Below are 24,931 nucleotides of genomic sequence, written 5' to 3'. Positions count from 1 at the left end.
ATTGTTCTTAATTAGAAATAAAATGATTTCTTTAGCTCTTTGGTTGTATTATCATGACCAGATGATGGAGATTCGGTTGCATGTAGAGTCAAGAACAATAAGAAGTGAGATTTTTCAACGGCTACACCAACAAAATGCAGATAAATTCATTTTTCATCAAGTGTTTCAGGTAGGATGTTGATCTTTTGATACAAATTACTTATCAAATAATCGCGTTCTAACTGTGAGCAGGAGTAAGCTTGAATAAGAGATGATGAACCTTTTCACCAACCAGAAAATTCATATTGTAATACTGCACTACTTGAAGTGATGTATTCCTTGTTGGGATCAAATATTGAAATCTTAAACCAACCACGAAGAGAAGCACAATAAAGAAGCATTTATTTAATGACAATTAGATTACATGACAATGATATTATATGTCACAATGATAAACCCAATGAGTACTGAGAAGCAGACAGTTAGTAACAAACCGATTTGATGATTTAAGTAAAAAGTGTTAACAATCCATGAACATAAAACTTGTACTTGCAGTCGATTAACCATAAAAAATTCGCATAATCTGACTAATTAAAACTTAATATTAGAAGGTAATTGTTCTGCCATAAATTAAAGTTCAGTAATAATTTTATAATCACATAATTAAATTGAAAAAACGAGAAAATTCACTTTTCTTGAAACAAAAAACGCGTTGTTTTGTATATTACTTGTGCTCATTAATACAAGATGGCAGTACCTAATGAAACCTGAAATTGAATTTTGAAATTTAAAATTTACATTTATTAAGCTAATTTGTTGTCAATGATTAGTTTATCACTTAACTAATTTTATTAACGACAGAAAACAAATTGCCGTTTAAAAAAGAGTCGCTAGTTTACAATAGTATTTTCATTCATCATGAAATGATTCAAACAGTTTTACGATTAACTATATTTTACCTTTCAATTGCCATTGTTTCTTTTACTGTTTTGGTAGTTAAGTGGTAATTTAGATTAATTATTTGTTTCGCTTTCTCAATACTTAGCTTCAAGCTATTATTAAAAATGATATAACCTGTCACTTGAGGTCAAAGGTGTTGTTAGTTTTTTTATAGTTGGCCTTTTACTGCTACAAAACAGTTGAAACTTAAAAACAAGCAGCTTTAATCGAGAAAAAAAGGTTAACTGCGATTCCGGGTTTTGATCGTATTTGCTGATTAATTTTGACCTTTCCAATATTTTGATAATGATTAACAAATTATTATTATTATTATTATTATGGTTATCATTATTGGTGCTGTTGCTGTGATAGAATGAAGAAAGAGAATGAAGAAGATAAAATCGCTTCCAGGTTTTCACTTTTTTCTCCTTCTATTACTTTTCATGATCATGACTACTTTTTCAATGTTTACCTTCTCCATCTCGCTTATTTTAGAGGAGAGAAAGAGAAAGCGTATAATGATGAGGATTATAAGGATTATGATGATTATGATGGTTTAAATTTTTACCCTAAAGACATGCAAATATCACTTATTCATTGATTCCGCTTATTGAAAGTTGACCTAGACGCGATCCAGCTCCAACTAACATACACAAAGCAAAACACATTTCAACTAAAAATGAGATGAAGGCCACTTTCTTCGATTTAATCTAATTAATCACTGTTCAGCTAATTGAAATGTTTCGTCTTCACCATCTTTTAGTTTACAGACTGTTGAAGAAACAAGCATTCTTCACCAGTAATCGGGTGAAAATGTAGATGAAAGTAACCTAAGGTTAAGCCTTCCATTGCTAAGTTCACCCTTTGTAGTTGATGGTTTATCTGGTTTGCTGGTTTGTTGGTTTATTGGACACCAAAACTTCCTTTGAACAAGGTTGACTGTCTCCGAGCAGCATTGATTGAAGGGCAATCATTTAATAAAACTGGACAACTTATGATGCTGATGTCGACTGATAACTCAATAGGAGCCTCCAAGTTGCCTATTAACCATTTCCAACCAGTTCACCTTTTATCCCTTTGAGGCTTATCGGAAACCTTGCCATTCCTAGACTTCACTGGAAGAAGTGACAGTTAAACCCATATGTGACATTGAAATACAAGAATATCATTACTAGATCCATTTAAATGGTATTTCAAGTTGATGATTTCATATCTTGTAGTTCGAGAATCTTCGGCAATCAAGCATGTGGAATGGGATGAGACATTCATGAGATATTACCATTATTGGCTATGGAAAGGAAAATAACAGAAATTATTGGTTAGCTGAAAACAATTAGGCTCCTAGTTACGGTGAATGTGGCAACACACGTTACCACATTGAATGAAATCATAATAATCAATGTGAAATTGTCAATATTGCTAATTATACAACTTTGATGAGCAATGTGAAATGTTCAAACCTAAGTAATCGCTGTTTGTAACAAACCAAGCTTGTAAAATCTGAAACAAGGAATGGATAAAAATTTCACCGTCAACTCGTAAGATAAACAATATTGATTAAAGTACCATTAAATATTGAGTAACCAATCCACAATCACCGTTTCCACCAAAAAAAAGCAATTGAAACCACTCAACATAGAAGGTCTGGTGTGATTGTTCCAACTTTTTACCATTGACCTTACCATTGTTTGAATAAATAGGACCCAACTACAGTTTATTATAATAAGAGTAGGAAAACAATTAAAAATAAGACTTATTAAAAGTGGAAATGATTTCTTGTCCAACTGTGATTATGTTAAATTTTAAAGTTGACAAAAAAAGACAAAGGATATTTCTTTGTGGTAAAAATCAACCAATTGGATTGCTCTCTTTTTGCAAAAGTTAATTACGCGCGATTATCAAATTCTCTTGCATTTATTATACCATTCATTGATTAAGCAATGATAATGTTAATAATAATTGTATTAATAAAAGTAACATTAACGACAGTGATAGTAATAATAATAATAATAATAGCAATAATAGTATAATCGTTTGGTGTTGCTTTTTTTTCAAATCAAACAATCTTAACCAAGAGCATAAAAATGAAAAACACTCTGAACAGCACTTCTACTAACTACTACCACCACTAATCAAAAGTAATCATTTAATTTCAAAAAACCCACACAAAGTCAAGGAGTTTGTCAAGGTCGTAATTAATTAGACTTTAACTGTTCGAAGTAAAAGTATTATTAATTTAATCGAACACATTTCAATCAACTAAATACAGTTTGCTGGTTCACCGATAATCTGGAGAGGCAAAAGTGGGTTCTTGGTGAGGCTGGCATTTGATTGCTTCAAAGTTGAAGACAATTTAACAGTGTAAGACAACTAGATTTGTAGAGATTAATTATTCACATATTGTTGAAATCTGTATGTTAATCAATGAAAGTTAACCCAATTTTAATGGAAAGTCAATAATTAATGCAATTCCCGCACACGTTCCCAATCAATAAATGTATAATGTATGTTAGTTAGCCGAAAAAAAACGTTGCGCTGTAAAACTCAATCAACTCTTACGGTTTGTTAACTACTCAACCAACTAATCAACTTTGAACAGACACACAACAAAATAATTTAATAATTGTTGGTGAACAAAAACTAAAATTTAAAATACTAAAGTCAGGTTTAATTCAACCTGAAAATATAACCTGATCATGGATTGTAAAGAAGTGAAAAGGGAAGAGATGATGATGATGATGATTATGATGATTGTGATAGTGATGGTGGTGATAATGATTAGGAAGATAAATTGATTAAATTGATTCTTTCATTTTTAATAAGCTTTTGTTTGAGTGAAAAATGTAATGTTGAAGCAAAAAATTACGAGTAAATAAATGGAAGTGAAGCCAACAAAATGGTTAAAGCAAAAAGGGAAAAGAGTTGATTATATTGTGAATCAGAGCAAATAATTAGCCTACTTAGTATATCTTATTGGTGTCTTAATTCTTGTATTCAATTTGAAATATGATAAATTTTTGTTAATTTTGTTGAAATTTATTGAGTGTAAAATGAAGGCAAAAAAGGTGCTCACGAATAAAAAAAGACTTTCTGTTTTGAATTTTTGTGTCTCCTTTTTTTAATAAATTCAAACGAAACAAACAGTTGATACAATTCAAAGGTAAAAATAAGAAGCATTTGTTTAAATTTAAACATATAAATTGATTGTTTGTAGGTAAGAATAGTGAGGCAAACAAAAAATAGTTGAATTTGATGACAAAATGGATCGGCAAAATGTTTATGAATATCGTATTCAGGTTTGACCAATTTTGCCGCCATTGGGTTTGGATGTGAGTCTATGGACAGCTAATTGATTGAATTAATGTATGATTCTGATATTTGATCAGCACTTTTAGAGAAACGAGTTAAAATTGATTGAATTCCTTGTATGTGAAGTCGAAGTAGATTAACAATATATTCGGGTGAAGATTCGGCAATTGATGGCTCATTTTCACGGGATTGATTTGGAGTTGATGATGATGTTGAAGATGATGATGAACAGCATTCAGAGTCTGAATCAGAAGAGGGAGAAGAACCGGTCGATTCATCGTCAGAGTTTCTACTGTAGCTGTTTAATGAAGAGAAACCATCATCTGAATCTGAACATTTGCATGAAGAGGACAATTTCTTGCTCAATCCGCTAAGATCACCTTCAGCTATCCTTAATGGTGTTCCTCCTGTTGTTGATACATTTGAATTTACATTAATCTGGTTGTTGTTTCTATTGTTGTTGGTGTTGTTGTTAATATTATTATTACAGTTATTGATAGATAAAATATTATTGGCAGAGGTAAAGTTGCAAGATTTACTTTGATCATCTTCAAATCGAGCTATTGTTAATTCATCTTTTAGACGATTAAGTAATTGATGAAGTGTTTGTAGATCGAAACATTCAGGCAAATCGGTTGATGGTTGTGTAGATGAATTGTTATTTAAATCAGTCAATAGAGATGGAATCATGACAGTCTCATTCATTTCATCAACATCTCGGACAAATTTACAAATTGTATTGACGAAACTTGATCGACTTGAACCAAGAATCACTGAGGTTAAATCATTTGTTCTTGGCATTTTTGTTTTTGGATAAAGTGTTTGTTATTTGACTGGAGTTGAGTTGGTAATTGGTAAAGTTGATTGATTTAAATGAATAGATGACTTGGGAACAGTTGAATAAAATATTAGAAGCAATCAATGTTTAAAAGATGGTTTTGTCTTGTCTTAGTTGATGGCGAGAAACAAACTGGTAATCCAATAGAGATGGTGATCACTAGTAGTGTTGACTTGATGTTAATATCACAGAAGACTGAATCAAAGTTATTAATAAATTGAGTTTCTTGTTGAACGCTAATAATAAGGGGTGAATAAAGGATGAAATGAAACAAAACAACCAAACAAAAGACACAAACTAATGGTAAATGAAAAATATCAATCCCTTTTTGATTGTTCAAATTGCGTCTCTTTCAACATTTAAACAATCATCCAGCTTCCTTGATTCATCCAATACAGAGAAGAAGACAACTAAGAAGGTTAGATGAAGATAAAGATGATGAAGAAGATGAAGGAGTCAAATGAAGGAGCTGAATGAAGGTTTAAGATTTTTCATTAAAGTTAAACATTATCATTATTTATTGGGACTCACGTTTTTCATGTTCACTTTCTACTCACTAACTTATCTTGATTAATAAACACAAACCCTCTCACACTCACTATCTCACTCACTTTACTTGCTCCTTAGCTTTCCCTTCTTCATTCTACTCACTCAGCTGATGATAGTAATTTAAAATTAATAATCAAATCAAAATATATTAAAATTATTTAACTTTTCACTTCGCGATTCAGGTCATTTGACTTGGTATCTCCCCGTATTTGTGTTTTATATACATTTTGGTTTTTTGTACATAAAACGAACAGAAAAAACTGCTACAACAACAACAGCAAACTGTACGACTACTGTTGTTAACTTGATGTTAACTTAATTATTTACTTTACAGCAATTTCGCATCTTTAACAATCTGTTAGGTTTTCCGATCATCATTGTTGCTGCTTGAGCCATTATTAACCAATAATATTATTATCATCATCATTTAGCAGCTAAAGGCTAAATTATAATTTAATAATATAATAACGTTAATATTTAGTTGTTGTTTTTTTCAATGCCATTGTCTTTTGTGTGTTTTGTGTTTGGGTTGTTTCGTTCAAATCCTTTCGATAATTGCACTTTTTGAGCAACTATTTTAGAGGACTAGGCCATTTTTCGTCCAAGTTGACCTTTAACTCGACTGTGTTTTTCTCACTGATAAGGAAGAACAGTTGTTGATAAGCTTCATGTTAATGGCTATGAAGGTGGTTGTAAAATTATGCTCTTGATTGCCAGTCTTTCCAATTCTCCTCACTGGCCACTTTATTGTTCAACTTGATAATTTTTGCCATTTTAAATTAAGTTTTTTCAGGTATATTTTGCTGTTTTCTGGCTTTCCATGGTTTGCTGATTTGTTCACAGTTTAAAATCCAAAACGGATGGACTCAAGGACCTGTCAAACAAAAAAAAATACAAATCTTGATTAATAATAAACAAAAAAAAGTTGATCTATTGATCAGCGTTTCAAGATGGCAATTGTGTTGTTAACATGGCCAATCTGCATGTAAATATGATGAAATAAGATTTGATATATCTCAACAAAAAGTTAGAGCCCCTCAATTAGTTTCAAGCGGATTCAAGGATAAAAAATAACACACAAATTATCATGATAATTTCATGAAAATTTTATCAGTGTTTATTTTTATTGAAATGAGTGGTTCAGCCAAAGATTCTTGACTATACGATATGATCATGATTGGAGAAAAGTTTTAAAATTAAAAGTCACTTGGACGATGGTAAACAGTGATCAATAGTCAGCTTGTATGTTGAGGAAAGAATCCTTCAAAGATTTATGGACACAAATCGTAGCGAATAAGCATTCGCTCTTCTGTGCTTATGATTTTTTGTTTTCACTCAATCTTCACTGAACCATTTACTTTTGACAACATTTTTGGTATCAACCAACAATCATTAGTCTGCTTATGATTACAAGCTTTTCTTCCTCAACTGAAACTTACTTAAAATCTTAATTCCTTATCTAGAGTAGCTCAACAAAACCAGCTAACGGCCAATCTTAGTAAACCTTTTTTTTCTTTCACATTTTTTCCACTATCCGAATTGCTGAATATTGGACGTGATAGACTGCAAAGCCAAAGTCGAAGTGGAAAAGTAATTATCAATAGTCAATAATTTCCAGGCATTATCATAATCAACAATAAACAAAAACACAGCAGCTCTCTTTTCACGTGTTAAAAATTCACCAATGTACAGAGAGTCACTTTGAAAGATGATGATGGCATTTAATGCTCCAACACAATATTTGCAGAATCAAAGTCTGATGATTAGTACATATCAACAGTAGACGCCGAACATGATCATAATTAAAACACGAGAACAATGAACGAAAAAATTAAAGAGCAAAAAAAACCAGGAAAACTGAAATAAAAGCCAACAATAAATAAAGAAATAAAATCTGGCGGTAAAACAGTTAATAAAACATATGATAAGCTTAAAATATGGAAGCCATTGGTTAACCAGAAAGGCACAATTTTTGCCTGTAAAATAACTCAACAGTCTTATTTAACCAGCAATTACCCAAAAGAGATAATAAATTAATTTAAACAATTAATTAAAGTACTATTTATAAAGCAAGATACGAAAATAAATACAGAGCATTGTTACAAAAATTGAAATGGTAAGGACATAATTAGTTAATTATCTCTTCCGTCTTCCTACTCGACGTTCCTCATTTTTTTTTACCTAAAAAGCAAAACTTAAATTATGCTGTTTGCTATCAAAAAAGCACAAAAGCATAACCAGGCCAAGAACATTTTACTAACGTGACCTTAGAGGCGTCCTCATCAGGTAAAGGTACAATTTTCATTATCATTATTTACCTAAATGTTAACTTTCACTTTTTATCATCTTATAAACAAATTTATCTTCCAATCTGTCATCATCATTCTCCTATCGTTGTGTATCATTTTCAACAAAAATCACCATCACACCATTTTCCTGTTGGCACTTTTTTACTTTCTTTTTTGTAAACTCTCTCTTTTTTCTTTCTCTTTTTTTTCTTCATTCCCTCTTCTTCTTCTTCTTCGTCTTCTCCCTCATTCACATTTGACCTGAATCAAGAAACAGATGATCAAGAAGATAAGATTTAGTGCTCGGAAGGTTCCATCATCATTATAACCAACATTTATATTTTATCAATTGATAGATCTTATCAGGAATCGACCTTGAAATATTTACCTTTTTTACATTTTCAAATATCTACATCTATATTTTATTGGTCATATTACCTTTGCTACAATTAGATCAATGGTGAGTACCACATTTATAGTTGAACAAATTGCTACTGGTCAACCTAATTATTGATGTTATTTTCTTTCCTTGTCCACACATGTTGATTAGCTACACTTTTGGTAACACTATTTAGGGCTCATCTTGGCTTCTTTTAGTCTACACATTTTTCTGGTTCCCGGTATTTTTTTCTGGCTCATGATTCGTTAAAATCAAGCAAAGAATCCATCATTAAGATGGAATCAAGTCAAATATTATCATAAATTTATCTTTGACAAACTTAAACTCCTTAAACTTTTCCTGATAGTTTTCCGGTAAATATCTTTGTTCATGGACCTTCAGCTCAATTCCCACCTTCCAACTGTTTAATATTTCTGTTAAATGACCTGAAACGATAACATGAAAGATCACATCGTAAGTCCAATCTCACCACCAATAGCACTCGTTATTTGGTTGTTCATTCACTCAACTCTAAACCCTGTTGATGGCAGAAAAGTCCGCGCTGACATAGGAATTTGTCGATCTCATGATAATTTTGGTATAAAAACTAAAATATCTTGTATGAATTATCCCAAAGTATTTTGTTGTCCCATCCTGTCTGGACCTAAACCCATCAAAATCTGCTGTACATGGGACGATTTTTCAAAACATTACTCTTCTGTGATTTTTCAGGTCTCCTTCATGTTCATTTTGAATGTGATATTATTGGTGATCGTCATATGTTTAAGCATCTATGGTTACTATTTGTTTACTGTCCTTCCTGAAATAAAGGTTGAGTAAATTCAATTGCGATTTCTTTACCTGGTTTACACTGAAATTGGTTTTCCAACAAACCATAATTTTACCAACTTGTTCAACTGATCGATTGTCTGAAAACCAACAATAAATGTTTACAACCGTTCGGCTTGTGATCACTTGATTTAGCATTTTAAATTAATTGTATTAAATACTAAAATTTTGGTTCCACTATTTGTGGAAATATATGATAAGCTTAAAATATGGAAGCCATTGGTTAACCAGAAAGGCACAATTTTTGCCTGTAAAATAACTCAACAGTCTTATTTAACCAGCAATTACCCAAAAAGATAATAAATTAATTTAAACAATTAATTAAAGTACTATTTATAAAGCAAGATACGAAAATAAATACAGAGCATTGTTACAAAAATTGACGAAAATTGCTACTGGTCAACCTAATTATGTTATTTTCTTTCCTTGTCCACACATGTTGATTAGCTACACTTTTGGTAACACTATTTAGGGCTCATCTTGGCTTCTTTTAGTTTACATATTTTTCTGGTTCCCGGTATTTTTTTTCTGGTTCATGATTCGTTAAAATCAAGCAAAGAATCCATCATTAAGATGGAATCAAGTCAAATATTATCATATATACTTATCTCTTTATTTCTTATTTTTCTGATTGTGCTTTTTATTTTGCGTTATATTCAGCCTTTCGGCATTTCCGGGTGGTAATGATTATTCAATTGTTTCAAGTGTCTCACCCAGGAATCGAGATCAATGTCATCCGTTTGTGTTTCTTTCTATTTTTTTTAATAGACTTTATAAACTAATTGTTAGGGATTTTGTAGATTCTATTCATTTCAATATATATATATATTCACTAATTATTAGTGACTTATACTTCAGTATTTAGTTGAAGGCTGAGTTTTTGCTATTATCATTAGTAAGCATTGGAAAAATATAATGAACAATTAACAGGAAACAATAACATTAAATTAAATCTACCTAGATCGATGACAATTAAAACTAAATTGTCAGTTGAAAGACAATATATCTACAACAAAATGTTCAAAGCTCACAATCCAAGGTTTCATTTTTTCAGAATGAAATTTTCATTTTTGGCCAAAATTGAGCTCAATATTGTCCAATATTAAACAAACAAGATGAACCAGTGATTCCAACTGCCACCTTATAATGTAATTAATATTCCAGTTGATAATAATTACAGGTTAAATCAGGTTATACCTTTTTATCATCAATCACACTCCATCAGTCTGACTAACGTATGAAAATCTAAACTTATCACCATTTTTATATAATCAATGATCATTGATAATTTGGTAATCAAAGAGAGATTAAGTTGATTATATAAGATTTGTTGATAAAAAATTTAGAAAAGATCAAAGAAAAAAAACGGAAAAACCAAGATTAACTGACCTCTCATTATCCTTCAAATCTTTAGATTTATTTCGTTTAATCTATTTTATACCTTTTTTCATCCTTTTAGGTTGGTGATTCCAATATTACAATCGAGGCTATTTGCATGGTTCATGGTCAAGAAAGTGTAATCTATAAAGTAACGTGTCTAGCAACCAGTTGACCAATTTTCAAGCCAATGATTGAACAATCCACAGATTGAAGCATTTTAAAGTCAATATAATTTAACAATGGCAAAGACATGTACGTGCGAAAAGGCATCAATACATGAATCGTCCTTTAATTATCCTTTGGTTGTCCTTTGATTGACTATTGATTGCTGATAAATTGTCCAGTGTATCAATATTCGAGGTTTTCCACCGAGGTTACCCAACAAGGATTCAGAAGCCCAAACTAATCATGGCTACTCACAGCCCTTGTGAACCAAGGCTTTTGTAAAATATATAAAGCATTGGTAATATCCTTTTTTAAATGTTAATTTACGGTCACTATTAATCAATTGTCCTTACAGATTACAATCTGGTTACAAAGCATGCAGCAAAAAATTAGCTTGACCAAGAAGGTGAAGATGTAGCAGAAACACACACACACATTAGAGTAAGGACACAGCCCAAGAAAAAGGTAAATAACTGTTGAGCAAAACTCTCATGGAAAACTCAAGGAAATTTCATTGGAGAGTCTCCCTGTAAAATTGCAACAGATTTGGTGTTGACTGTGAAAATATTATATAAAGACATTTAACTAGCAATTAATTGCCCTGGATAAACAGCTTCATGGGCTTTTCAGGTTATCACTTAAGGACACAAAACGCGTGCTTAGAAGGCAAGAAAAATAACTCTAACGAAAAATATTAAGCATGAATAAAGGTAAAAAAATCTGAATACAAGATAAGAAATAATGAAATGTAAGGATTGAGAAAAGTATTAACCCTCCTTGAAGCGTTGAATAACCATGAAGTAACCTTCTGTTTGCTCAGGGCAATGATATTTTATGTCTCATCCGCCGTAAGCATTACATCGTGTTTAAGGTTAAATGCATCACAATCAAACCAATACCACCATAATGTTAACCACTAACCACCACCACCACCACCTCCACCATCAACCTCTGCCTCCTCCTCTCCTCAATGATACCAATGTATGAATGACAAGGTTCTCGGCAAACCAGGGTTTTCCTAATCATCACCTGTTAACATGTATTATATATCATTTCATTTTTTTTTATTTAGTGCTATTATTTATTATCATTGGTTGTCTGGGAATTAATTTGCTGACATTTACTATATTATCTGATTTTGGTAATGAAATGGTATCCCAATGAGGAAATATAAAGCTAATCAAACCCAGGAAAAAAAAGGGCAACATGTTTAACAAGGTCCAATCTGCACTTAATTTCAATCACATGTTAGGAAATGTTCAATGTTAACCAGAGTTAACACGATTAAATCCAAGCCAATCAACCTGCTAATTGACTTATCCGCTGATGAATGATGGCTTTAGTCATGATCGGCTTAAACAAACCTTGTGCTTTGCTGTCTCTAGGATTAACTTTAACTGCTAATTGAGTTTCCATGCTTAATGGGTTTCTTTGGAGACATTTTTTCCACTTCAAAATACTCTATGTTGGCCAATTTTGAATTTAGCTTTATTTGGTAAACTGATCGATTTCACATTGAACCAACTATTGGAAGAAAAATTGCATCAATCAAGTTGATAGTTGATTAAATGGTACTTTGCACCTTTCAATTACCCCTTTTGTTTGGTTGCGCAGATCAAGACCAAACCATCAAGACCATCAAGACCATCAAACCTGTTTAAATTCTGGAAAATCCAAAATCCAAGTTCCATACTATTCAGAAAAAAAACCCAAACAAACGAGCCTTCAGGTAATGAGCAGCAAGAGAGTCTTGAAAAAAAAGAGAGTCACTTTAAGAGCGTTAAAAAAGGTTGGTTAGTGAGTAAACTGACAAGTAAGAAGATTACAAAAGACGTTGATAGTTGATATTGCCAGTTTGAATCAGACAATCTGATTTCATTTGTCCTGATTGGTTAAGCTAATAACATTCAATTTTTACCATAGCTTGTGAAAACATATTTTTACAACTTCAACTCATTGCAAGTTTTACTCCTGTGATATTAACATCAAGTCAACACTACTAGTGATCACCATCTCTATTGGATTACCAGTTTGTTTCTCGCCATCAACTAAGACAAGACAAAACCATCTTTTAAACATTGATTGCTTCTAATATTTTATTCAACTGTTCCCAAGTCATCTATTCATTTAAATCAATCAACTTTACCAATTACCAACTCAACTCAAGTCAAATAACAAACACTTTATCCAAAAACAAAATGCCAAGAACAAATGATTTAACCTCAGTGATTCTTGGTTCAAGTCGATCAAGTTTCGTCAATACAATTTGTAAATTTGTCCGAGATGTTGATGAAATGAATGAGACTGTCATGATTCCATCTCTATTGACTGATTTAAATAACAATTCATCTACACAACCATCAACCGATTTGCCTGAATGTTTCGATCTACAAACACTTCATCAATTACTTAATCGTCTAAAAGATGAATTAACAATAGCTCGATTTGAAGATGATCAAAGTAAATCTTGCAACTTTACCTCTGCCAATAATATTTTATCTATCAATAACTGTAATAATAATATTAACAACAACTGCAACAACACCAACAACAATAGAAACAACAACCAGATTAATGTAAATTCAAATGTATCAACAACAGGAGGAACACCATTAAGGATAGCTGAAGGTGATCTTAGCGGATTGAGCAAGAAATTGTCCTCTTCATGCAAATGTTCAGATTCAGATGATGGTTTCTCTTCATTAAACAGCTACAGTAGAAACTCTGACGATGAATCGACCAGTTCTTCTCCCTCTTCTGATTCAGACTCTGAATGCTGTTCATCATCATCTTCAACATCATCATCAACTCCAAATCAATCCCGTGAAAATGAGCCTTCAATTGCTGAATCTTCACCCGAATATATTGTTAATCTACTTCGACTTCACATACAAGGAATTCAATCAATTTTAACTCGTTTCTCTAAAAGTGCTGATCAAATATCAGAATCTTACATTAATTCAATCAATTAACCAAATAGATGGACATTTATGCCAAAACCTAAATGATCAAAGATGATTATCAATATCAAAACCCTTACCAAGATTGTAAAACAACTAACAACTAATACCACAAACAACAAAAAATAAAGGGAGAAAGCTTTTTTAAAAATGAACCTAAATTGTCCCAATTTTTTTCCTTAATTTCACGGTTTTTCAAACAATCAATGTTAATAATATATTTAAAAAAAGAACAAATTAAAACAAAATTTAAAAACCAGAGACATTAAACTGAATATTGAATGTAAGCATGTAATGACCTTAGAGGAAAACAAAACGAAACAATGAGAAGACAATTATTCGCTTAAGTACCATTGAAAATCACAATCTAAGGTATTACAATGACAACCTACGTCATTAACAATGGTCAGCTTAATTTGATTAACTTTCTAATGACAATGATTAAGAGGAAAGACGAAGCTAAATAGACAATGAAAATGGGCAACAGGCAAAGTGCGTAAAGTAAGCACGCGAGACAATCCAAAGACATCAATCAAAATGATTAAAAATGGGAAAAAAATTGCAAGATTGGGGTTTATTTTTGTTTACACAGGTACAGAAGCATCAAATTGTAACTTGCCAATGTAAAGGGCTAATGGTATTATCATTATCATCTTGATTGTCGTCATCAACAGCAACATGAGGTTAAAATTTTAGGTGTTTGTACCCAAAACGGGAAAAGGATGCCGTAAAGATTTCCTAAATGATTACATTATGAGGAAAATTGAGATTTATTAATTTACAAAGGCTTTACTGTAATCATTATTGATTTGTTAAATTTAGATTCTTCTTTTTTTTTGCTTTGCCTCAACATTAGATTGAAACGTTGAATGATAAAAGCCTCCGGGTACATTTAGATATTTTTATACATCAAAGATACTGGAAATGGCAGATTCAATGTACACAACGGGATTTCCCAGCCATAGTTTTTAAATTGTTTTCTTCTTTTCATATTATAAAATGGAAAGCTATTGGCTTTTAATTACAGCATTTTTGATGGTTTCATCTTGAAATAGCAACAGCATCATCAACCAGTGTCCATTTAACTTATCGTCATCTGTTAAATAATCAAGAAATGTAAAAAAAAGGTAAATTAATGTTGTTGTTTATCCTTCCTTGTGTTTTGCCCAATTTACTTGAGATTGGAGTTTTCCGTTGATTATTCCCAGTTTTTTTTATAACTTGCACAGTCAACAATTTAATGGATTGGATTACCTTTGGTTGGAAAATTTTCATCTCTGATTTAACTTTACATCTTTTTCCCTCTTCTCCGTACGTAATAATGAAAATGGTTAAATAATGAATAATTAAAAATTTTCTTAAGGTCAAAGACGTTTGGCAACGTCAATTGAAATCTTATTTTGATTGTGAAAACACCTTTTCACATGCAATCAAGTCAATGTACAATACAACACTTTGCTTCCTCCTTTGGCCATTTTTGATTTTGATTGGAAATATTGAATTACCCAGTGATTGATAACCAACCATTGATTGACGTAAATGTAGATTAATCTTGTTTCAACGGCCATTTTTCAATGTGTCCAGGAAAAAATTGTTGTAATTTAGAGTCTCTTTTGTTTTGGTTATAATCAACAGATTGATGTCAATAGATGAAAGTTGTTTGAATGTGTGTTCAAATGGGTTGACAATTTAACTTGCTGCCAACTGACGGTTTGGTGTAGTTATTGTTAGATTTGTTTGATTGATCCTTTTCACAAGTTGGTAAGTGAAGGTAAAAATTTAATATGCATAAGTAATTGGAAACTGCCTCAACTGTTGGTGATCATCATCATTTGTTGATTATTGCCACACAATTAGCAGAAAAGCGTGTAAATAGAAAGCAAAAAATTGTACGTCTTCAATTACTGAGATTCTTGGTCTCTTCCAAAAAAAGACATTTTGCTTCTTTTCCAATTCAACGCCATGAATCTTTTTTCGCTCATCCTCACCAAATCACTGTTGCAATAAAAGATCTATCACAATTATCTATGCTGATTGTGATACATTAATATATATGAGCGTTGAAAAAAAGGTGTGAATAGTGAAATAAAAAGGTGCTATCGATGGATTGACAAAAGTACGGTTAAAGTGGGTAAGCAGAAAAAAAAACAGCAACACAAATCATTAACATTCAATTTTTAAGATGCAAGATTATTCAATTCAAAAAGGTCGATCCTTTTGATGATCACCGTCATCATCATCATCATCACCAACATTATCATGTTATAAAGCCTTTCATTTCACGGTTTAACCAGAAGAAATTGAAATGAAAGGTAAAAAATTAGCCTTTCAAACTGGTGATCATCAAGCTGTTGACGGTATTTAGTAAGAACAAGATCGGCGCTTGTCTTTCATACAATTGATGAAAATTCAGACTCATTTGTAATCATGGTTATCAGGTTCTTTTGGAAGCAACATATTTCGATAAACATTTGACTCGAATCCTTTGTTCCTAATTTGGTTGTTTCATCTGCCATTTAAAAGTCCGCTTTTTTTGCCTTCTTTCCAACATAATCGTTCCCTTCCAATTTGACTAACATTTTACACGAAAAGCTCGCAAGAGTGTTTTTTTGCTGTTGACTTTAAGGGATGTAAACCAGTTTACACATTCAACAACAGACAGCAGTTTAACTTGTAAACCCCAAACTTGAAAAAATCAGCTCAAAAAATCAACAATTTAATGTGCTACTGTCTTTTTAGCTCAATCGTTTTTTGTTGTTTTTTTCTTCTTCTTTTTCATCATTTCTTTACTCATTTTTTGCCTGCTCCATGATGGTGATGTTGTTTCATTTAGCACGTACTTTGCTTACACGGCCTCCTCCTTAATTAAATTGTCAGCAATAATCAAAATAATCGATAGAAGCCCCAATCAGACTAAGTGGTATTACGATTATTCACTGTCTTTCCTATGACCCATCATCAGGTTATATTTCTTGATGTCAATCCTTGATATTGTCCATTTACATGGTCACCATTTAATCCTGAATCCCTTAATCAGTGCCACCTTTCATGTTAATATCAATCATCCGACAATTTAAAAGGTTACTCAGTTAACTTCCGCACTTGATGGTAAGACTTGATTGATTTAATATCTTCATTTGTTTAGTTTGAAACCATTTTAGCTCAATTGTTACCTGTAAAGAGAATGGAAATAAAAATGAATAAATTAATAATTGTTCAGATACAAATAGGCCAATTTGGACAGGTTGGTTAATCAATTGAGGCTTCAATGAATTTAACGTGAAATTGGTTAATCTGTGAAAGCTACTTTAAACTCGTGAATAGATGATTTAATAATTGCCGTAGACTGACAAGGTTAGCTTTGAAAAGATGGTAAATTGAAAAATTTGATCAGGTTAAGGTTAATTGTTTGATGTACCAGTGATAACTGGTTAGTTATTTTTACCTGTAAAATACAAGATTGAAAATAGACGCTAAATTGGCTAAATAATTGTAAGATTAACATATTACGGTGTCCCGATCAAAGAGGGAGGGACTAAAAGTGGAATATTTTTCGATCTAGATCGGTACCAATTATGAATCTAAGTTCATTTTAGAGATGATTTTGTCCTCTACAGGATGATATAATTCATAACTCTTCAGGGTAGTTCTGGTCGGATAGAAAATTCATTATCCAATCAAAGGGAAAATCTTAATAGGGAAATTTAACATGGGAAAATTGAAAAAAATGAAAATTTTACAAGAAAACGAAGGGTAATTTTAACTTTTAATTCGCTTTACGGTTAATTTGATGAAAATTCTGAACTTTGAATATTAAAAAATTATTAATTAGGCTTTATTCAGATTAAATTATCTATCTTCTGACCTGAAATCGAAAGTATAAAAAGAATATTACAGAATCAATAGGCCACTTTTTCGACCCGGCCCTTTTGTTCTTTTTTACATTTTTCTGACGATTCGAATTCTATCTGAAAATAATAAACTGTGATTTCGATTTAAGAATCGATGACGCTTCTAATGAGCGGAAAATCATGACCATGTGACATGTAGGTCGAAAGCTATGTCACTTTTAGTATCTCCCGCTTTGATCGGGACAACCTAATAGAAAAATTGGCTATTATAATCACTTTTGAAATGAATATGGCAAGCTTTGAAATATTACTTCAACATTTACAACAAAATTGACCCAAATTACGAAGAAAGTAAAAACAATTTCAACGTCACAGGGTCAATTGTTACTGGGTCATTACTAATAGATTGAGAATTGTGTTCACTACTTTAAAGTAATTAAATATATTTTAAATTTGATCGTAATAATTTGATAATCAGAGTAATGTTTTCAGATACATAAGAAAGTAAAGCGAAACTGCCATTCACTCAAAAAGTAAACTAATCAAATGACAGTAGCTAGAAACAAAGCTCAATTGGATCGATATATCAATGAAAATTTATTGTGATCTCTATACCTGCAGGTTATGCCTATTCGGGCCGTTCTTTATGCCGTGAATGGTTAACAGGAGCATATTTCCGAAGTCCAAATAGATATGAACTTGACCTATCCTGATCTGGTACATTGTGAGTTACGCCAAATACTGTGGTACCAATCTATAGCCAATCATGTGAGATAATCCAGTTTAAAAGTTTAAACCACCTTCAATCATTTTGATTGATAAATAGCAATCCAGATCAATACCAATGTCACAGTTACGGTGATCCAAAGTGTATCCAAAGATAGAGTTGAGTGGTTTCGTTAATTTGAAAATGATTTAATTTTGGTTGTCTTTGATGCCAAATTCCAATTCGCCAAATAATTATTAATATCTGACACTCTTGAGACAAGCTTTTACACCTGCTGAAAATTGAAATTTTAAGGGTTACAATTTTATCCACTAAAGGTGAACGACTTGTCTGATTTGCAAGTGATGATCACTAAGAAATCAAATTACTACCAGAATTTTCCATGTTTTCCAGAGAAATTACCAGAGGTTAGTTGATTTCTTCAAAAATATCATCTTTACCTGTTATTTTCAACCTGATTTAGAGCTTATTATTCTGGACTTTACTGAAGTGGCGATGGCAATGGCTTTCCCCAAGTTTGCTTTGAAAATTTGAGGCAAATACCTCTAACAGGACTTCACATATGCTTATATATCATACAATTGATTGCAGTTTGATAGGGTTAATGAAACAACCGCGGAATCAATTGAAGCTTTAATAGTTCAACAACCTTGACTGGTTTCAAGCTGAGTAACGGTCCATATCATGAAACATCAGCATCAATCAAGTATCTACGAAATTTTCAGCCTCCATTCGAGTAAACAACTTTTGGTCATCACTTTATCGTCATAACTGGTTCGAAACATTTCTAAAATGAATTTTTCAGGCCAATCCAAGACTATAGACACATCAATTACAAGAGTTAATTCATAATAATAATTGTAACGTAATAACATCTTTGGGATTAAACGGTTTTTAGAGACTTCAATGCTTTTTATCTGAAGAAATCACTTCTTTAAAATTACATACGATTGTATACGATTACATAGAAGAAATACGGACCAAAGCGGTTCTTAGATAATCCAAGCTGGTGTCTAAGCCCAGGTGCGGCCCAGTCGAATATAATTTAAATTATTAAAATGAATACAATTAGTAAAGAAATAAATTTATAAATATTATTAAATTTGCTTCTGTACACAATTTTCCAATGTAAACAATTAACGGTCATCTTTTATTTTCACAGCAAGAAAAGCAAAGCTGTGAAAATAAGTGAATGGTTGTTTCAAGGGAAACAGCCTTTAAAATAAAAAAGTGTTAAAAAAAAGATTGCTTATCAAATTAATTTAAATTAACTAACCAAAATAGGATAAAAAATATTATAAATTCACAGTCATTATCAAATTTTCAATTCATATGAATAAATAGCTAAAGGCATGAAGTGCAAAAAAAAGAAATACTTGTGACTAGTACTTCTCGAAAGTTCTGAGCAAAGAAATGAGAAAAAAGAAAGTGAAGTTGATTGAAAGGGAAGAAAAATGAATGATGATAAAGAGAAAGGTAATGAAGGAAGAGAAAGAAGCTGAACTTCATGATAATGGAATGGTGGAATGAAGAAAAATAAAGGGGAAAAGAGAGTTTTGATGAAAATTAAGCGCAAATTAAATGAAATGTAATAGGTTTATAAAAGTGAATGTTTATATGGATGTTGTCATTGTTGACAATAAATAATGTAAGACAATTTATGGTTGATTTTTAAACAATTTAAACTTTCGAAATGGTAAATTAACAAATCACGCGGAAGTCAATTCCATACATTTCATTTGTTCTCCATCAAAACCATCAACCAACCATCATAATTATCATGTTCATCATGGTATTATTATCTTTTGTTGAGAGTTAAACAAAAAATGAAAAAAATGACACTTTTTCCCATTTTACTCATTTTCGTTTTACGCGCCATCCTTATGTAACGTCTTTTGTCTCTCCTTATCTGCTGATTCTTTCACAATAGACTTGGTTTCTTCTTGCGTTGCTGCCATAATTAACATTAATTTTTTTTTCCTGATAATGTCTGTTAAACTTGCAATAAATCGTTTCCCTGTTGCTTTGTGTTCCTTTTACCATCACCATCACCTCGTCTCCAGGAAAGTAAACTCGTCACAATTGCGTTAAAAATTTTGCTAAAAATTATATTTCTCTTTTATGTGATCAGCTTCTTTCTCGTCTTATTTGCTTGTTTATTTATTTATTTTCATCACCATCATGTTCTTCTTGTGATTGCTGTCTTTTAGATTAATTTTAAGTTACCGTCATCATCATCATCATCATCCTCTTCGTCGCCTACTTCATCATCATCTGAACCATCAATTGAATGGTCCTTTCTTTTCAACTGTCTTTTCTTCCTTCTCTAAATTTCGATTGTTATTATTGCTGCTGGTTTATACTCTTTCTATTGATAAAGCAATTGGTTGCTTTTGTGTTGAGTAAAATTCAAGAAAAGCAAAAATCAACCTGATAACTCAGACAAGGCGGATATAATAGCAAATAAAGCGATAGTTGGTGAAGGAGGAGAGAGAAAGAAAAGTAAAATTGTATCATGATTCATGAAACAAACAAAAAAAATTACTTTTTCTTTATCATGTAAGTTGACTTTGGTCCCGATTTTTCTTACCTTTCTTTCTTCTTCAAGGTAGTGAAACACCTTTACCCATTTATATATTTTTATGTTTTTGTGTTGCTGGATGTTGCAAATTTCGAACCTGATGAAACCTTTTAATCAAATTACTTTTACTTCAAACGATTTGAGCAATTAATCTCTCAACAATACAAACAGTTTTATTGTAAACAGAGATTTTTAACTGAATAATTGATGATAATGATTAGCATATAAACTCTACAATTTAGAGTTGTTCAACACCGGAAAATGGAAAGTTGTACACATCATCCTCATAATGATGCTAGGTCATCCAATCTAATCCTGGCCTTGACCTGGCTGTATATATAATAACAGGACTCGACATCCTTTACTTTTATCCTCAATATAAGATTTGTAAAGGGAAAAATAAAGAAAGTGAAACTAAAACGGCAAAAAAAAACAGTTTGAGTTAAGTGAAAAGAGCATTCTTAGATCAATTTCAAGTTTATTTTTTCCGCTTTCGTTTATTTTGATGGTCAAAATTAACTCGCTCTACATACAATGTATGGTGTTTGAACGATAAATTTGTAACATTTTTCAACAGAGACCCATAGCTTCTTGACTTGTCCCGTTTAGGCCACAATTTGGTATAGTGTTGTTGCTTGGTTGTTGATTAGAGCTTGATTTATTAAAATTTGTTATGAACATTAGCATTAAACTGGCATTTTCCATCAGGTACTGTATTCAAAGTAAAGTACAATAAAAAATCACATAATTCATCGATTAGACTCATCAATATTTTATGATGTTTAGTCAGTCTACCTACTTAAAGATTTATATTTGCTACAAAACTTTAACAAAAATTTACAATTTAAATTAGATAAAATCATACCAAAAGAAAGTGTTCGGAGTCCAAGGTGAAAATTCCTCCAAGGTTGAATCCAACTTCGGTTAAATTCAACCGTTCACAGGTCATCAATAACTTGAGAATTATGAAAGTAAAATTAACAATATTTGTTCATTATTTGTAAGTTGTATTTTATCATATTAACAGTCAACGTCTGAATACTGCTGAAACTGTACAATACCGATTCAGATTGAACAGTTTCATAAGCAAAATTTTACCTTGAGAGATAAGTGTCGGTTGAATTTGCATCGTCTTGCGATCTTATAGTTTAGCAATCTGTTCAATGAAATCTTGATAAAAAGGATTAGAAAAGTTATATTTAAAATTAATCTTTACTTTTTTCCATTTTGATTTATTATTTCTAGGTGATCACATTTCTTGCAATCGGAACTACTAACTTTACTGGCAGCGAAAGCAGCAAGTATATTCATTACGCCTATGGAATTGAAAGCCAATGCTCCAACGCCAACCAGAGCATAATCGAAAAGATCACTTCCCGTTCCAATGAAAATAGCAGAAAAGAGGATGAAATTGCCTGTACAAGACACGACCAGGCAACCGTAAAAAAACAGCATACCCAAGTCAACGGTATGTTGGTAGATAAAATTGTAAATGCGATTCTGTTGAGCCAAGAATTTGTAAATAGCTTTCTTTTTAATTTTACAGGTTTCATTTATAAGTGACTGGCCATAGTAATTACAAGATTTGAGGGAAAATATGGCAAAAGTGATGATCATTGCATTGTGGGCAAACATCCAGACTGTTGGATATGTAGCAGTGATATAAATGAAGTCGGCTAAAATAGTCCAGAAAGCTGTTGTTATTGAAGTCAACCAATTGGTGTGATTTAATGGATTGCTAAAGTAGGCATAGGCTAACCATCCAGTGATGGCACAGCTTAACGATGGATTGCTCGTTTTGTAAAAGAAGCCAAGTAGGTAAAAAACTTGCCTTAGGAGGGAACAATCAACTGGTGTTAACATGAATGTGCCGCAATCGAAGCGTTTTTCTCTCAACAGATGGAATTGTCTCAGTATGACAACATTACCAATGCGTTCGGACAGAAAACTGAAATATCTCAATCCTACCGTAAGCACCAAAAGCATGGTTAAAACCATATTTTGTATTCCATGAGAGGGTGAACCAATGAATATATCACCTAATAGTAAACGAGTGTATTCGTCTTGTAAAAAGACGACACAAGAGCACTTTATAAGCAGTATAATTCCTATGATGTCGGCAGCTGCTCCAATATAATAATATTTTCGTTGGATTTCTTTTTCCTGGCGATAGCCTCTTATAGTCGTTAACCAGGCATAACCAGAACGCTCTAGATAATTAAGCAAATCAACAGATTTTTGTACTGTTGAATGGCGGGCCAGTTGACGGAGCAAAATGGAATCATGAGGCTGGTTATCCAAGACGGATTCAGAATATCTGATATAATTCATGTCTTGACGATGGTAAAACTTGTGAATTAACAATCACCAACAAGCTTTTTATTGAAGTGTATTTTTCGAGCGACTGGGCTTTCATCGTTTTATTTCAATATTTTAATCATTATCAGGTACGTTGCGTGGCCCTATTCATTTACTTATCCAATAATTCAATCAAAATCTCACTTTCCTTGTAATCAAAGTACATCTAAGTACTTGTATCATCGCAGAAGTGATTTTGATGAGTTGGAATGAAAAAAGAACCAAATTTTCTCCATCAGAAGTTTAACTCAATAACAATATCAATGAATTAAGAGTAATGCTCACTTTTTGGTTTAATTATATTTTGAGCAAATTTCTTTGATCTCTCTCCTTCTATCTCATTGTTCATTACCTTTTTTTCATTTTATTTATCAAGAAATCGATCTCAATTGAATAAGTCATCATGCACGAGATGCATTAATGATTTGGGTTAATCATAGTTTATGTTTGAGTTGAAAAGGATCTGATTGATTATTATGGCTAGGAATATGCACTCAAATTACTCCCTAATAGTATTTTGAGTTAGCTTGATAATGAGCAATAATTATAAATAGGTTTTATGTTTATTGGAAAATTTGGTTAAAAAAATTAACACAATCGGAAACCCACGTCAAAACAATTCAATAGTAAATATCTTCCCATTGTCTAACTGTCCGAATCATTTGAAATACACAAATCTTATTTAAAAACAAATCAATAATAACTTCTCTTGATCTAATTTCAGGCATCTAAAGAAATTAAAAGTCAATCTTTGCTCGTGATTCAAAGTTGAATTGTAATATCATAGCATTGTAACATATGATATTAGTCCGAAAGACAAGATAAACTGATTTAACTTGAATTTAATAGTTGAAATTGAATCTAAATGTTCAACAAACGTTTCATTTCAAAAGTTTAGACGGCAGTTTGGTTCATTTCTAATAATAAATTGATACAATGTATTTAATGACAACAGCTGACATTTAATTAATAGTCGAGATAATACAATTAATAATTTTTATTGATCTATGACATATCAGTTATAAGTCATAATTATTCATATTAATTTTAAAAATAATGAGATATTTCATAATCATTTATCAAAAATTTAATTTGGTTTAATAAGCTTTACCCATTGTTTTAGCATGAATGCTAATAAGTTTATGAACTTTACCACGCAAAGATGTCTTTAAATTAACTACACTTTCATATCTCATCAGTTTGAACTTAGGCATTACAGTATAGTACCAGATAATGAGATTACGATGAAATGCTTACATGTTAGTAGCTCATTTACACTATTCGCTGGTCAGCGTATTTTTATAATTTTCAGTCTCGCTGAAACTGATTTCTTCAGTTTTTGGTTGATACTTTACGCAAGAAAAATGAATTAGCAATGAATTAATTTTCTTGATTTGTCACATTTTGTGTTTGAAGAGGGACACTTGGCTGTTGATTAGAGCTTGATTTATTAAAATTTGTTATGAACATCAACATCAATCCAGCGTTTTCCAGTAAATACTGTAATGAAATGTTTAATCAATCAGAAAAACATTACAATGTAAATTAATTAGTACCTTACCAAAAGATAGTGTTCAGAGTCCAAAGGGAAAATTCCAGCAAGATTGAAGCCAACCTCATTTAAATTTAATCGTTCACAGGTCATCAATAACTTGAAAATTATAAAAAACAAGATATCACAAGATTGTTTGTCTTTAAAATTTCATTTCACCAAAATATTTAATACAATAATAAAACTCGATTTTACGTTAAATACACGCATCTATAAAGCCATCTATC

General features: G+C 31.6%; 2 protein-coding genes and 5 long non-coding RNA genes across 13 annotated transcripts; 2 read left to right on the top strand and 5 right to left on the bottom strand.

The window, feature by feature from the left end:
• Window positions 1-757: 757 nt before the first annotated feature.
• LOC107364871 (uncharacterized) lies at window positions 758-2,717 on the bottom strand. The gene is made up of 2 exons (XR_003082803.2): window positions 2,485-2,717; window positions 758-2,206 (listed from the first exon to the last, which is right to left on the bottom strand). It is a non-coding gene; the product is annotated as an uncharacterized LOC107364871 (long non-coding RNA).
• Window positions 2,718-4,011: 1,294 nt separating this feature from the next.
• On the bottom strand, window positions 4,012-7,535 carry LOC107364870 (uncharacterized). Of its 2 annotated transcripts, XM_089269626.1 has the most exons (3): window positions 7,054-7,533; window positions 6,252-6,488; window positions 4,012-5,301 (listed from the first exon to the last, which is right to left on the bottom strand). In XM_089269626.1, the coding sequence occupies exon 3, from the start codon at window positions 5,026-5,028 to the stop codon at window positions 4,264-4,266; it is 765 nt and encodes a 254-aa protein (XP_089125752.1). In that variant the 5' UTR covers window positions 5,029-5,301; window positions 6,252-6,488; window positions 7,054-7,533; the 3' UTR covers window positions 4,012-4,263. The 2 variants fall into 2 exon arrangements, with proteins under 2 accessions (XP_089125752.1, XP_015787803.1); XM_015932317.3 differs by having other exon boundaries at window positions 4,012-6,488; window positions 7,054-7,535.
• Window positions 7,536-9,658: 2,123 nt separating this feature from the next.
• Window positions 9,659-13,790, top strand: LOC149093599 (uncharacterized). 3 transcript variants are annotated; one of them, XM_089269625.1, is made up of 5 exons: window positions 9,661-9,868; window positions 10,590-10,973; window positions 11,031-11,140; window positions 11,220-11,385; window positions 11,748-13,790. In XM_089269625.1, exon 5 carries the CDS (start codon window positions 12,874-12,876, stop codon window positions 13,645-13,647), a length of 774 nt encoding a protein of 257 aa, XP_089125751.1. In that variant the 5' UTR covers window positions 9,661-9,868; window positions 10,590-10,973; window positions 11,031-11,140; window positions 11,220-11,385; window positions 11,748-12,873; the 3' UTR covers window positions 13,648-13,790. The 3 variants fall into 3 exon arrangements, with proteins under 3 accessions (XP_089125749.1, XP_089125751.1, XP_089125750.1); XM_089269623.1 differs by lacking the exon at window positions 11,220-11,385 and having other exon boundaries at window positions 9,659-10,278; XM_089269624.1 differs by lacking the exon at window positions 11,220-11,385 and having other exon boundaries at window positions 9,663-9,868.
• A 400-nt stretch (window positions 13,791-14,190) lies between these two features.
• Window positions 14,191-19,848, bottom strand: LOC149093598 (uncharacterized). 4 transcript variants are annotated; one of them, XR_016200144.1, is made up of 5 exons: window positions 18,654-19,848; window positions 18,102-18,487; window positions 14,811-16,808; window positions 14,481-14,731; window positions 14,191-14,373 (listed from the first exon to the last, which is right to left on the bottom strand). It is a non-coding gene; the product is annotated as an uncharacterized LOC149093598 (long non-coding RNA). The 4 variants fall into 4 exon arrangements; XR_016200145.1 differs by having other exon boundaries at window positions 14,191-14,731; window positions 18,654-19,030; window positions 19,162-19,611; XR_016200143.1 differs by having other exon boundaries at window positions 14,191-14,731.
• Window positions 19,849-20,476: 628 nt separating this feature from the next.
• On the top strand, window positions 20,477-21,781 carry LOC149093597 (uncharacterized). The gene is made up of 3 exons (XR_016200148.1): window positions 20,477-20,772; window positions 21,372-21,502; window positions 21,648-21,781. It is a non-coding gene; the product is annotated as an uncharacterized LOC149093597 (long non-coding RNA).
• On the bottom strand, window positions 21,259-22,036 carry LOC149093596 (uncharacterized). Its single transcript, XR_016200147.1, has 3 exons — window positions 21,893-22,036; window positions 21,660-21,749; window positions 21,259-21,505 (listed from the first exon to the last, which is right to left on the bottom strand). It is a non-coding gene; the product is annotated as an uncharacterized LOC149093596 (long non-coding RNA).
• A 2,097-nt stretch (window positions 22,037-24,133) lies between these two features.
• LOC112539157 (uncharacterized) lies at window positions 24,134-24,931 on the bottom strand. Its single transcript, XR_003082804.2, has 2 exons — window positions 24,714-24,931; window positions 24,134-24,652 (listed from the first exon to the last, which is right to left on the bottom strand). It is a non-coding gene; the product is annotated as an uncharacterized LOC112539157 (long non-coding RNA).

The sequence above is a fragment of the Tetranychus urticae genome, chromosome 3 (genome assembly GCF_039701765.1).
Source record: "Tetranychus urticae isolate SD_2017Ah chromosome 3, NJAU_TeUrti_SD_1.0, whole genome shotgun sequence".
NCBI lineage: Eukaryota > Metazoa > Arthropoda > Arachnida > Trombidiformes > Tetranychidae > Tetranychus > Tetranychus urticae.
This window is presented reverse-complemented; position numbering and strand designations above follow the sequence as displayed.